The sequence below is a fragment of the Larus michahellis genome, chromosome 8, assembly GCF_964199755.1.
Source record: "Larus michahellis chromosome 8, bLarMic1.1, whole genome shotgun sequence".
Classification (NCBI taxonomy): domain Eukaryota; kingdom Metazoa; phylum Chordata; class Aves; order Charadriiformes; family Laridae; genus Larus; species Larus michahellis.
This window is the reverse complement of record NC_133903.1, coordinates 18,692,947-18,707,237: the sequence shown is the minus strand read 5'-3', so window position 1 is coordinate 18,707,237 and position 14,291 is coordinate 18,692,947. Positions and strand designations below refer to the sequence as shown.

Genomic DNA, 14,291 nt, shown 5'->3' with positions numbered 1-14,291 from the left:
TGAATGAATAAGGAAAAACCCTGCTTCGGCACTGCGATGAGAAGCAACGCAGAAGGTTCCCGTGCTCTGCGGTGAGCGCCGTGCAGGCCCCTGCGGCGGGCTGAGGGAGGCGGCGCCCTGCGCTGGGCCGCCTCTCGCCGCGGCGCGTCCCCTGAGGAACGGCATCCGCGGCGGCGCTGCCGGTGTGGGCTGGCTTCGCTTTCCCGGTTTTGAGAAGAACCATCTGAGGCTTCCACGTCTTTGCCCGTTCTCGGGGATTCTCGCAGCTCGGCTTCGGCCCGCCCGCTGCGCGCTGACCTCCGCGCTGTCCCGCCGCCCGCCTTACGTCACGGCTTTCGGGCACCGCCCTCGCCACGCCTCGATGGTGCTGCCCAATCAGACGCTGTCTCGGCCGCGTTGCCAGGCTGAAGGCGGGGCCGCTAGCCAATCCGGGCGGCGGAGGGCGCCGCGAGGGGCCAGAGCCGGCGGCGGGATGGCGGCGGCGATGGCGAGCGCGGCGGAGCGGGCGGTGCTGGTGAGTCGGGCGGAGCGCTCCGGGCTCGCCGTGCCCAGCGGCCCGGCCCCGGCCGGCGCTGGCCCTGCCGGGGATCCTCGCAGGCCCGTTCCGGGCTGGCGCGGCCCGCACCCCCGGCTGAGGCGCTCTGTGAGGGCCGGCCGCCCCCCGCCGCGGCGCGCTGCCGAGGTGACCAGCCGTGCGGCCCCCGCAGGCCTTCGGGCCGGCCCCGGGCGGGGCTGCCGGGCTGCCCTCGGTCCCGCTGCCACCAGCAGCCGTGGGTTCCTCCTTTCGCTGCTCTGGCGGCCTGCGCGGCCGTGTCTCCCCGCAGGAGCGAGTCGCGGTTGCCGCCGCGGGGCCCCGGCGGCGGGTCGGTGCCGGAGCCAGCCCTGCGTACAGCACACAGCGACGTGTGTGACCGACCCCGAGTTTTTCATGGTCGGTCCGACGTGCTGCTGAATGGAGGAGCAGCCCTAGCACAGGGCGGGCAGGCACGTCCAAGCAGCAGGAAAGACAGGGGACGGGTGACCCCGCAGACATCTCCGGGGACGTGGGCTGCAACGAAGTAGCAGAAGATGCCTATCTAGGGAGGGAATCGTAGAGATGCATCCAGGCTAGGCAGAAAGCTGTATGTGAAAGCCATTTTTTTTCTAAATTTGATGTCATTTGGAATCCCACAACTAGCATTCCTCAGAAATCCAGATGCGTAGTGTACAGACATAGCAAACGAACTTGACTTAGTCTGAAATTAGTACGGCGGGGAAGATCTTTTGCTGTTACTAGGGGGATGAAGGACACCAGTGGTGACTGGCAACCTGATCTTGTGGAAGCTGTCCCTGCTCACAGCAGGGGGCCTGGGCTACACGACTTTTAAAAGTTTCCTTCCAAACCATTCTGTGATTCTATGATTTGAAGTAGAAGCATCTCCGTGGCAGCTGGGGTGGTGGGGACACTAAAGGCATCTACTTTACCCATGTGATTTCGATTCCTTTGGGAACCTGGAGGAGAGCGAGTGTTACAGAGAATGAAAGAGCAAGGGATCCGATATGTCAATATGATGCCCAGAAACTCAAAATGGGATTAAAATGTGGAAGTCAGTGGTCTTGCACTGGTTTGAAGGATAACAGAGAATCCTACCTAGGTTTGTTGCGTGTACCTGCTTTGGATGAACATTTGTTGAAACAAAACCGCCCTCGTCCTCCTCTGTTCAGATAACTCTTGCATAAGGTGATGACACATCAGTGGGTAGTTACTTTGTGTTACTCATGGTGAACAGGAACTGTATAGCAGAGAAACCACAGGCTTAAATTTCTGAGTTGACCACACCTTTCCAATTTTCCTGTGGGCATCCTGCTCAATTCATTCCCGTCCAGTACTTTCCATGTGGAAAACTCCTACAAGGTAGCAAGTGTCAACCTCTTCTTTGTCCCTTGCTTGCTTCTGCCCCTGCTCCTCTGATGATCTTCTGTGTGGGGTCTTGTGGTTTACCAGGAACACTCAGCTGTGGCTTGAGGATCTGCTTCTCTGTAGCAGACAACTGATTGAGGCCTGAGGCAGTGTGTCATCAGATCTGAACTTGTTGCTGAATTTGCCCAAGTGGTTGGGAGCCCTCAGCCTTTCTCTCCCCCCACCCACTTTTAAGTTTAGCTGCTTTATTTTTCACCTGCTGTTGCTTGGTGCAATGCCACTGAGGGGGAGGAGGGGTATTTTAGTTTTTGTCTTTGCGTCTTGCTGTCTAATTTGCAACAAACTTGTCTGCAAGTGGGGTCTGTTTTGCCCATGATGATAATTGGCAAGGGATCTGCCTGTCTCTATCTCAACCCACAAGCTTTTCCTCTTATTTCCTCCCCATCCTGTTGAGGAGGGGGAGTGGGAGAGGCTAGGTGAGTGGCTGGCAGCTGGCATGCCAAGGTCAGCCCACCCCAGCAGCTTAAAAAGACGCTCCAGATTTTGAAGCAGCAGGATCTGTACTTTGTTCTGAAATTCACATCCCGTGCTGACTGTTCTTTCCCAATTCTGTGATTATTGGTACAGTGATTTGTAGGAATGCGACTTTGATAAATGAAGTCAAAACAAGAATGAGGACAATTCATTTGGCTGGGACGGAGAAGTAGAGAGTAAGGCCTTTCCACAAATCAGGAAGAAATCTTTTTCTGGTCATACCAGCATGTGATTTAAACAGCATGGGCATAACAGTCTACTTAGAACTTAGATAATTTTCATATGCGTCTGAGAGATTTGTTTCCAGTGTTTGACATCTAATGATTCCACTACTATCTTTACACAATGTAGGAAGAAGAATTTAAATGGCTTCTACAAGAAGAGGTCCATGCTGTTTTGAAGCAGCTGCAGGATATTTTGAAGGTAAGTTTAATTTGCTTCATCTGCTCTTTGCATTGTGGGTTTGTTTGCTCTCCCATGTGAGGAATAGTGGCAGATTGTCCCTGGAGGAAAAAAAGTCTTGGTAGAGGGTGCACAGAACGGTCCATCATACTGTCCCAAGTGTTAGCTTACCCTCTGGTCTCGAGGACTCACAAGAAAGCCGATTTCCCCTAGATTGCTCTGTTCTTGACCCCCTTTCCCGAGAGAGCTGCTTTGAAAAGGCACATGGAGGCAGCCAGACCTGTCTGCCAGGCATTTGCCTGAGATGTGAATATTTTCTGGAGCAGAGAATCTGGATCCGCCTGTAAGTCTGTCACGTGTTGGTGGAAATGAGCATGATAAGCCTTTAGCTGACAAGCTACTACTTGTGCTGTGATTAGTAGCATGCACTCTCCTCATTCGAAACCATCCTTCCCTCGATATGCCCACTTCTCTGCCAGCACCAGCCCCTTTCAGAGGCGTGAAGCGTTCGGCTGAACTGGCCAAAGGGGACTGTGTGCGTGAGAGGTCACCGCTCTCCTGCTCGGTTAGTTTTCAACAGGCCCAGCCCCTTGACACTGTGAGGTTTTGGTGGGGGTCAGTGGGTGATGTAAGAGCAGGGGCAAAAATGTGGAGGTGAGGGACAAGTGCCCGAGGAGGTAGGAGTGCTGCAGCACAGACCCAGGACATGACTTAGTAGCAGGTGACAGTAACCCGCAGTATCTGTATATATAGTATCTGTTTTGAAGAATTTGTCATAGTTTTAAGAGTGAAGTGTGATTAAAGAACCAGTCAGGAGGGCTGGTTTTCGCTCCAGACTTCCCACGTGGGTAAGGGACTGGCGGCACTTGTGCTGTGCAGCCCGGGGCAGTGAGCGTGCTGAGAAAGGGCAGTGCCACGGCACCGGAGGGCCGGGCTCCTGCTGCAGATGGCTTGGCCACCCCACTGGGCACTGGTGGCCTCCCCTGGCTCCGTGGCACGGAGCTGGAGTGCAGGATTTCTGACGCCTTCACCATAAGCTGCACACACACAGCAGTCTCCTGGGCTGCGCCTGTCCTGCAGGAGGATGAGGGAACATCCGTGTGCTTTGCTAGGCGGGTTGCGGGAGGCTTGCAAAATTGACCACTTTGTGTTTGGCCGCTTGACGACGGCTGCATTTCTGCCCTTGCCTTGTCTTTGTCCCTGGCTTGTGGTGCGCTGGGCCCGGGTGGATGCTCCAGCACTCACTATGTCCTCTCTTGGGCAGGAGGCCTCTCACCGGTTCGCCCTGCCCGTCAGTGGCTCAGGAGGAGCCGTCAAGCAGGAGAACTTCGTGCTGAGCCCGTCGGGGTAAGTGGTCGTGGTGGCCAGCAGGTTGCTGTTGCTCTGCCAGGCTGCTCCGGGGGGCCGTGCCCCTGCAGCCGGTGGTGACGGTGTTTGTGCTGGGGGCTTCCCTCTGCGGCAAAGGGCGCTGTTCCACGAGTGTCTGCGGCAAAGGTCTCTACAGCACCCTGAAAGCGAAGGGGTTTTCTTTGGTACGAGACTACACCTTAAGGAAAACAAACGAACAAACTCATGGCAGGTTAATATAACAGTCTGTAGCCATGTTCCAGGGGTTGCCTCAGCCAGAGTTACGCTGTTTCCTACTGACACCTATACTGTAGTCACTGATTCCTGACCACACACTGGTGTGTTGCATCAGTGTGCTGCTGTCGGCAGTTTTGCCAAGGGGCATTTTTCTGATGCTGGGCGCAAGGAGTCGCAGTTACAAGACCTGAATTCTGCTCTTGGCTCAATTTCTGACTCTTACCGTGGACAAATCCTTTGTCCTAATCTCCCTAAAATAACAATAATAAATCTACTTCATGCAGAGCAAACGGAGACCTGTGCAGAAGGTGCTATAGAAGTGCATTTCTTCTGAAATAGCTGTCTATTTTTTGATATTCGGCATAGGCCTTGGTCTGAAGAGCTGCACTCTGGCAGAGGTTGTTGCAAAGCAGGAGGCTTTAGACCTTAGAAACAGCACGGTGAGCATTTTGTAGAATGATGCAGTAATTCTCTACTGGGTTTGGAGGTTGCATTCTTCAGATCAGAGCATTGAAGTTGATTATAGTTTTGATTTGTTATTGTTGCAGGGTGGATCTTAAAAAATATTGATCTAAAGAGTCTCTGTCTAGTGTATTAAAATGTAAGATATGGTTAAACTGAGTTCTTGAAGGCCCAGGTGCTTCAGTCTTCCCCCACTGTTCATTGTAAGTGTGAGCCATCTTGCAGGACTTTTTAAAGGGTTTGGGGTGTGGTTTTTTGTTTATTTAGGTTTTTTTTTCTTCTTGGGGGGAGGGACGGGGTGGGATTTGTAGCTCTTAGCTCTTGTATGAACCACATAGCACTCCAATGTCAGTAATTCATCTGATATCTTATGTTTGTGCCTGCTAGAGCTGTTTGTAACAGCAACCAAATTGTTGATAGGTAATACATGAAGTAAGCATGGGATCAGAAATTAACATCATGTTTTAGGCAGGGCAGTTAGGGTGAGGTGTCTCATAAAGAATATGACAGCAGCTGGCTGCAGGCCAAGAGCTGCCATCAGCATCCCCCATCTGGCCTTTGGAAGGAGGGGAACTTGGCTAGCTACATGGGACAGGGAGGGTTGGTGTCGGGTTGGCAGTTTCGGTAGGTGTCTGTTGCCTCCCGTGACTTGTGTTGCCCTGATCTTTCTTCTCATTCCAGCACAGACCAGGTGAAAGGTGTGTTGACGCTGCAGGGAGATGCCCTGTGTCAAGCTGTGAGTACTTGCTGTGCTTCTTGCTTTGTACTACCATGAAGGGGTGGGAGTCATCCTTCATAGAATCACAGAGTGGTTTAGGTTGGAAGGGGCCTTAAAGACATCTAGTTCCAACCCCCTGCCATGGGCAGGGACATCCTCTACTAGACCAGATTGCACAACTACACTTTGCTCCTTACTACGCTTTGATGGCCTCAAGGGAGAGATCATCCTAATTATGCGTTTCCAGTGATCAGTACGTATCCCTTCTCAGTCTTCCCTAATGGGCCTTAAGTCCTTAATGTTTCAGCAACTGTTGAAATTTGTCAAGATCCAGCATCTAAGTGCCCCCCCTCTCCTCACACAGAGGGGAGTCTGTGGTGAGTGGTGGAGTCAACTTTCATGGGGATTCCTTGCCTTTACCGCCTTTGTTGTGTAATGTCAGATTTCCTTGGGGGCCTTCTGAGATGAGGTCATGTGTCCTGCTGGGATCCCGATTCACTAAATGCCTTTCAACTTACCCTTTGTATTAACATCTTCCTGTAGGAGGACTGAGGTTCTGGCTGTGCCAGGACTGATGAAAGCCAAGATGGTCTGGGAGACAGACTAGAGTGGGACTGGCCATCTCCACGTTCTGCATATGGGGATGGCTTGCTCTCACATGTTTGCTTCTTTCTTCAAGGACATTAATCTGAAAATGCCCAGAAATAATCAGCTCCTGCACTTTGCATTTCGGGAAGACAAGCAGTGGAAATTGCAGCAGGTACTGTTAACTTTAGATACCCACCTGTCTGTAGCATCTGCGCCCCCCAAGCAGTAGCTGTAGCCCCTTGTTTTCTGAGAGAGAAGGTTATGTCCGCCCCGCATTAGCTCCAGGTGTAAAAGCTAAGGGAGGAAACAGGTGCAATTAAATTTAGTTATGATGCTAGGAGAGAGAGGTGGGTTCTGCTTGTTCCTGAAACACGAGCGAGCCGAAGGCTGGCTGCATAGCAGTCATAATCCTTTAAAAGCAGTGCTTAGGGTGCCTGTGCAGTATTGGCCTTGTGTCTGCTCGTAAAACCCAGGCTAGCAGGGCAAAGAGCAACTTGGGAGGCTTTGAGCAACTTGTGCTCATTCTCTTACAACAGGATTTTTTATGCTGAGAACAAATCTCGCTGCACTGTGCTCTTGTAGCATAGCTGAGTTCCCTGAGTTAAGGAGTTAAAGGGGTGCGGCTGTCTAGAACATGGAATCTCTTTCCCACCATTTAGCTAGGAGATACGTGATTTCAGGACCTGATCCAGTGCCTGATCTTGAAAACAGTTTTCCACAGTTACTTTGTCATAGCTGACTAGGTTGGAGATTTTCCTAGGATTTTCCTGGGGGATCAGTGCGTTTGGTCTTGAGTGCAGTTTCCAACGGCTGCTTTGGTAGTGGAGTGAAAGCCCTCACTGGTAGCTTTGTAGAAATCTAGGAAATCGCGTACCTGAGATGTTAATGCCAAACTTGACAGAGTTAGTTTATGCCTTGCGACAAGGCAAGGAAGTTTTTGTGATAACACTCAGCAGTGCGTCCTGTTTTGTGGGTGTTTTGTACTGCTGGTAGGTTGATAGGCTTCTACCAGCTTTTATGGAAAACACCTTCCTTTATTTACTTGGAAGAGTTTTATGTTCTAATGTTGTTCAGATGTGGAATGTGAGGGCCTAAAGGACTCTGTGCAGAAGCATTTACAGTGGTTATGTGGAGATCTTTGTCCTGTCTGAATTAAAAATGAGCATCTCGAAGTATTGTGAATTTCTTCCCTTAGTGAGTGGTGCCAGCTGGAGTTTTGTTTCTCTGTGCAAAGTCAAGTTATCAGTAAGAAATTGTAGTATAGGCACATTTTTGAGGAACACAAGTGCAGGCACACAAGTTCTGAGGAACTTGATTAGAAAACAGAGCAAAATCAAGGGGGAATAGGAATGAAGCAAATCCTTACAATAGCAGGATTGGCACTGCTGGTTTGGGTAACACTGCCAGGTGTTTACACTGGAGATGTAAAGATGTTTGGAGATGCCCCAATCCAAGTACCTGCAGAGTGTCTCTGCAGTTTGACAGTGGACTTCATGACCTCTCTCTTCATTCTGCAGCCTCCAGTGCCTTGTGCTTTCTAAGAGCAGGGCTATTGTGTGATCCCTGAGCTCCGGATGAGAAGGAACCAGTGCCCAGATCTATGCTGAGCTGGGATGTGGGGTTGCTGGGGAGCAGTGTAGTTTGTGTCAAACTGCAAATATCCCAAGCTGTGTTACCCATCTTCCAGCAGCCACCTCTCATACAGGCTTCCCCTCTTACCTTTTCCATTTATTGCACCATCTGATTTACCCCTTTGATTTTTTTCAATTTTCCTGATGCTACCTGGAATTGAACACAAGTCACTTTCTCCCAGGGCCATTTTCTTCTTCCTCTGGTTTGTCCTTGCTCTTATGAAAGCACTGAGATACACCTATCAACCTTGCTTTGACAGTCGTCTCCTGGCTGCAAGCAGTCTTGCCTGATAGGGACTTGAGCTAGCTGTGTCCTGAGTTTGGTCAAGTTCCACGCAAGCGGCACGATGGCAGCTTCTTGATTGCTGGAGATAGCGCTCAACCCCAACAATTACAGTTTAGAGGAGCTCTGGAATACTGCCAGAGGTGCTGTGTTGGAGATCAATGTTTGCTGCTCATTGCTGCTACTGATGTAATTTACGTCGTTGGTTTTAGCTCTATATAGTTCCTAAGGAAGAAATCATTATTTGTGTAGCTAGACCTGACTGCTGTATATCATCAATAGTGAGAAGTCCTACCTGAACAGTCGTGATCAGAGTCTTCCCAGCATGAGAGTGCCTGATGTCGCTGTTCCTTCAGGGCAGCAGCAATATTTTTATTGACAATCCAAGTTGTAGCTATCAGACTGTTTTGCATCTCCAGTCCTTAAGTGAAGAACCCAATAATGCATCTGGGCAGCAGTGGTAGATTTGTGTTAGTGAGTGTCTGGTACTCAGAGAGAAATGGCCTTAACATTTGAGAAGTCACCATTTTCTTAGGGCCAATGAGATAATCAGGAACCCTACACTTCCTAGTGTTTATTACAGAGAGTGTTTCCTTAATGGTGCTGCATTTGTACCGTTGCAGATCCAGGATGCTAGAAACCATGTTAACCAAGCCATTTACCTGCTTATGAACAGAGATGTAAACTACCAGTTCAAAACAGGCTTGGAGGTTCTCAAGGTGAGGAGAAAGCCTTCTCTATTTGGGTAGGAACTTGCATTTTTCTTCCTTCCGTTTGTTGTTTTAAAAACCGTTAATGCTCTTTATTCTCTTGAGTCTCCTGCTGGAATTGGATTCCCCAGTTGTACCCATAAGTACCTGTGCCAAGGAGTATCTGCGTGACCTCATATTTGGTAGGAATCTATACCAGTTTAGCATCAGTAACAGGGTTGTACATCACGGTGAATGGTAATCTGAGCAGTTGGTACCTTGTTGCACAGCAGTGATATTCTGGGAGCATCTCCCTTGATCTTTTTTGGATCACGCTCTTCCCTGTCAGTCAGTGCATTTGGGGAGAGAAGAAATGAGGCAGTCATCAGAAAACAAAAGATTACGGTTAGTACTTGTGATTTATGGACGATTTGAAAGCGACTTCTCACTTGTTAGTAGTAGTTGATGTGGTCTGATACAGACCAGCTGCTGCGTGACAGTAAAGCCCAGCCCTCTACTTGGAAATGCTCTCTGAAGCTACCAGAGTTTCGACTTGCTCATTAGAATCCATCACAATATCAAACACGAGGAAGCCAAACCTTTTTAGTCTCCACATGGGCAAGGGCTGCTAATAGAAAGAAGCTAGGTAATAAAACTATTTCCTTTTTACTTTTGGGTGGAAATTGGGGAGAGAAATTAGTCATAATGAAAAATACCTTAATCTTAGCAGTCGTGAGCTCTATAACAGACATAAGTTGCTTCCCCCTGTTTTTCTGGAAAAGGACGTCTGCCTGAATAGAGCCTTTGAACTGTGGTTTCTGGCAGGGCTGGATTCACAATGAGCTGGTTCTTTAGTGCCCTAGCTCATAGACAGTTATGAACGGGGCTGGGGCCGGGGGGCGGGCATTCGGCAGTCGTTGTAGCCACCATTTGGGAATGGGGAGAAGTAGAACACAGCTTGCTTTTCCTTAATGCCTGCTTTTCAGAAGAGCTGATGATGAGTTTGTTGATGCTTCTGTGGCATCAGTAATTGACCTCTTGTTCTCTCCTTATTCTTCTAATGAATAGCTGTTCTCTCTTCAGTCCCTGGCCTGTCTCACAAGTGGTTTTGATGGTGGTAACAGTTAAAATGCGTTTATGTGGGAGCCATCCCTTCCCATTAAGACCCCGAATTCCTGGAAGGGCAGTGGTGGTGATGGTGTTTGTTGTTGTAACACTTGCAGAAGACCATAGGATTCTGCAGCAGACTATTCAGAGCTGTCCAGGGATTGCTGCTCAGCAGTGTACTGTACATTGTCTTGTAGCTTATGGATGCTGTGATGTTACAGCTCTCAAGAGCCCGAAATCGGCTTACCACTCCAGCCACTCTCACTCTACCAGAGATTGCTTCCAGTGGTCTCACAGTAAGTACGTGGTGGTCTAGATCTCCATGCAGTCTGGCAGCATGCGACAGTTAGGATATTGTGCTACATCCTGGTTGAAGTGGATTTCTGAAGCATCTCCTGAGGCAGAAAGAGAGAGTTGAAGTTGGTGTAGACCCTGAGCATTTTTGGCTGCTCTTTATCTTCCGGTGGGAAAGCAGATGACTTGGGCGTGAGGACTCTGGTTCTCAGAGAGTAAGTTATGTTCTCTGCCCAGGAAGCTTGTCCAGGGATGATTTGCCCTTGTGAACACTGCTCGATCCTCTTGTCGTCATCATGCACACACCATTTGATCAAGTGCAGCAAGAGGAACAACCATTGCCTGCAAGCTGCTCAGCCTTTGTTTCTTTCCTAATGTCCCTCACGCTATGGGGTAACTGTGGTATGGCCTAGGAAAAGGTAGTGGTTTCCCAGCATTAGAAATAACAGTCCTTTCACTGACAAAGAAAATACTTATTTTCTCACCAGAAAATGTTCACCCCTGCTCTGCCTCCAGACATCCTTGTGAATTTCTATATTAACCTGAACAAGCTGTGCCTGACTGTCTACCAACTCCACGTCCTGCAGCCCAGCACGACCAAGGTGACACCTGCTGTCTCTTGAGCCTTGTTTATTTACCTCTCCCTGCATCCTGCTGGGAGGCGGAGGTCGCACTGCTTCATGGTGCAATGTTATATGCATAAGATAATGCGGAAATTACTGTAGCTGGTGTTAAGTGTCTGTATTTAGATCTGCTGCAGACAGAACACTGGCTCTAAATCTTGTTTGGGGCATGGCCACTTAGCCCAGAAGAAAATACCAGTGCCCTGGAGAAAGCCAGTAACTGGTTTTTGCCAAGTAATGCTTCATCTTATAATACAGTTTGATAATTTTGCATAATTTTGCATAATTTTGGAAGGGCATAACTGTATTAGTCTAATTTACATCGAACTAGCGTCTTAGTTTTCTGAATGGAGTTTTGATGGAGACATTTCTGCTTCACCTTTTGCATTTGGGTCAGGTTGATGTCTTGTAAAAACAGAATTAAACTCTTAAGCTTTATGAAATGCAGTCCTTCCATAAGGTTTTTTTCCCTGAAACCTATCTTTTGATTTTCTTCTGGATCTTCCCACCTTATGTTTGTGGTGCTAAAATTTGGAGATAAATTGGACTCAGCCACTGTTTAGAAGTTTTTTCATGAAGGAGCAGGAAGGGATCAAATGACATGGATTCCATATGAATGGAGTATTCAGGCAGACACAGTATAGGCATTTCTTGATGTCAGGCTACTGACAGGGCAAACCTTAAACATCCTCCTTCTAAGTAGTTTGTTTATTACGTCAAAATCCTAATGGCCTTTTCCTTCTCCTCTAGAACTTCAAGCCTGCTGGAGGGTCCATTTTACACAACCCTGGAGCCATGTTGTAAGTACAGTCGCAGCAAGGGCTGCGTAACAGTTGTAGGAGTATGCTGAGGATGAGATCCAAATGGCTGTACTCAGTTTTGGCTATAGCACCTCTCAAGTGGAGAAGCTGGCCTGAGTCACATGTTGTGGCCGTGCCTGTGAATGCACAGGTGCCCATAATCATGTTTTGTTAACAACTCGGTCATAAAGGCCTAAAGATGTGGCTTTTCAGGATACAGCCCAGCCATACAGTGCCATGAGTTTGCCTAGAGATCAGAGTTGTCAACCAAAATAAACATGAAGTTATTGGCATTGCCATCTGCATTTCCTACCTTTGGGCCTCTCTGGAAAGTGGCAAAGTTACTACCTTAAGCCTATTAGATTTAGCTTAACTCTAAATCTGGTTAGAGGTAGACTGAGAGTTTGCATTCTATAACTTTGCCAGGTGCTGTTTTAAATGTGGTAGAAATCATAATGATCTCTTCTGTGAGAACAGGGGACAGGTGAGTTTTGTGTTCTGTGCTATTGTGTGTGAAGCTGTGCTCTTTTTTCCCCTGCTCCAGTGAGTTTGGCAACCAGCGGTATGAAGTCAGCCACGTCCATAAAGTGGAATGTGTTGTTCCGTGGTTAAATGATGCCCTTGTCTTCTTCACAGTGTCACTGCAGCTTTGCCAGCAACTGAAGGACAAGGTAATGGCCTTAGAGAAGGGGTTTCGTTTTTAACTCTGGATTTTGAGAGGACCTCAGATCTCCTGAAAATCTGGTGTGATGTTATTCTGCACAATTTACATATAAACTGAAAACAAGTGATGAGTCAACGCTCTGGAGCCAGGGAACTGGCTGGCACTGCCTAGCAGACAGCCGTCTGGGATCAGTGTAGTAGCGTGGCAGATGTGTTTGCTGAACTAGTGACTAGACGGAGAGGAGCAGGTAGACACTTCTGTGTTCTCAGTCATGAGCTGGATATGAGAAAATGCCAGGGTGCTAAGATACGATGCATGGACACCTCAGCAAACTAGGTTCCAGCAGACCAGTGCTGAGTTCCAGCTCTGCAGCTGACCTGGCTGCCACCTTGAGCAAGTAACTTTGCGCTCCAAGCTTCTTCATTGACAATAGCAGCAAACCTGCCCTTCTGCAGTGCAGTGCTGGAGCATGTAATGCTGCAAAGCTCAATCTTCACGCATGCGTTATATGCTCGTTCTTCCATGGCCCAAGGGATACAGGAACTTACCTGCTTTTCTTCTTGCTTTCCAGATCTCTGTTTTCTCCAGTTACTGGAACTACAGGCCATATTAATTCTCTGTGGATTGTCCAAGCCCTTACAGCACTTCCAGTTTCTCCCTGTTTATTTTCAACATGCCATCTGAGTCCAGGTCAGCCTGAGGAGTGCTGTGGTTCACTGCCATGTGACCCTCCACAGGGTAGGGTCGGTGTATCCAGAGACACGACTTTAGTAGCCTTGTCTGGAACTGCTGCGTAAGCAGGGCACCAAGCAATGCTGCGTGGCTGGCAAGAGCTTCCATCTTTGTTCGCATGTGCGTTGTGTGGCTTACACTTTCCAAGCCTCTGATGAGTTACACTAGTCCACTATGAGGGGTGCGGAGCTGTGGACCACTCTCACTAACTGTATTTGCGCACGGTGCTGTAACTAGCCGCTGGACTGTGAGCTGGCTGGGAAGGGATGAAGACAGACTAATTTAACGCACCACAAAAAGTGTAGGGCATGTTGCTCCGTGTAGTGAAATATGTTGTGATCTGGTCCAGCTGTGGTTATGACTAGCCCTGAGCTTCTCCCTCTCCTATCTGTTCTGTCCGTGCTCATGTTACTTATTCCCCTTTGGAGATATTCTCCCTTGCTGCTGTTTAAACTCTTTTTGTTTTGGTTTTTTTTTCCCCTGGCATCAATGTGATAATATTTTTTTTTTTTCCCTAAGCCCTAGTTGGGCCCATTGGTTCTTTCCAGGTTTAGTATTTTCTTTTCACTGCCAGCCTTTGGAGCTGCCTCGGAACCTTGAGCACAGCTGTGCAGTCTCATATCCTGTCGTTAAACCCAAAGTGAGTACCACGTTGTTACTGCGGTTTGCTGCCTGCCTATGGATGCTACAGTATGCAACTCGTCCCTCTAGCGATTGATAACTGTGAAATAAAGATCCTCAGACCTGCCGTGCTCCTGTGGGCTGTCAGTGCTTTTCAGAATGAAAGAGTATCAAAGATGATGTGCTCTCTCACAAGTGAGTGACTGTTCTTAGTTACGCACGCTGGATTACTCTTTGCCTTACTGGGAGGACAGTAGTGGTCTCCGAGGGCAGAGCTGGTCAGAAAACCCTCTGGCAAGCCTGTGGGGCTCAGGACAAGGATGGCTCCAGGGCCCAGCTTCCCGGCGGTGCAGGTGCCAGCCCCATGGGGAGGTGAATCCCTCAGCCCGCCCACCCTCCAGCTGTGGGGCAAAGGCTGTGGGGCCTGGAAGCCCGCCCCAGCTCGCCTCCTGGCTCAGCCAGGGGAGAGGGGAGCCTGGTGCCAGGACTGTCTCAGCCCCTTGGTGGTCCTCACCTGGGGTCCAGGTGTTGGTGTCCAGCCTCTCAGCCACAGGCATGGTCAGGAGTGACAGGGTTGAGCTGGGGACCATGGGGATGCCCAGCTCTGCCGCTCTGTGGCTGTGTTCTCCTGCAGTTCATCCATGGAGAGGAACAGTAAG

The 14,291-nt window shown here is 49.2% G+C and overlaps 1 protein-coding gene across 3 annotated transcripts; it reads left to right on the top strand.

Annotated features, from left to right (window-relative positions):
• Positions 1 to 369: 369 nt before the first annotated feature.
• On the top strand, positions 370 to 13,759 carry ROGDI (rogdi atypical leucine zipper). 3 transcript variants are annotated; one of them, XR_012588866.1, is made up of 12 exons: positions 370 to 514; positions 2,786 to 2,857; positions 4,101 to 4,183; positions 5,564 to 5,618; positions 6,280 to 6,360; positions 8,726 to 8,821; positions 10,096 to 10,194; positions 10,681 to 10,794; positions 11,566 to 11,615; positions 12,160 to 12,286; positions 12,851 to 12,969; positions 13,531 to 13,759. XR_012588866.1 is itself a non-coding variant. In XM_074599100.1 (11 exons), exons 1-11 carry the CDS (start codon positions 473 to 475, stop codon positions 12,890 to 12,892), a joined length of 861 nt encoding a protein of 286 aa, XP_074455201.1. In that variant the 5' UTR covers positions 371 to 472; the 3' UTR covers positions 12,893 to 13,759. The 3 variants fall into 3 exon arrangements, 1 of the variants encoding a protein (XP_074455201.1); XR_012588865.1 differs by having other exon boundaries at positions 371 to 514; positions 12,851 to 13,017; XM_074599100.1 differs by having other exon boundaries at positions 371 to 514; positions 12,851 to 13,759.
• Positions 13,760 to 14,291: the final 532 nt, after the last annotated feature.

Bases quoted from the DNA above. Each gene is read 5' to 3' on its own strand.
- ROGDI (XM_074599100.1), top strand. From the start codon at position 473: ATGGCGGCGGCGATGGCGAGCGCGGCGGAGCGGGCGGTGCTG. The intron at 2,858-4,100 runs GTAAGTTTAATT...TCTCTTGGGCAG, and splicing joins AGCTGCAGGATATTTTGAAG to GAGGCCTCTCACCGGTTCGC. The intron at 10,195-10,680 runs GTAAGTACGTGG...TTTTCTCACCAG, and splicing joins TTGCTTCCAGTGGTCTCACA to AAAATGTTCACCCCTGCTCT.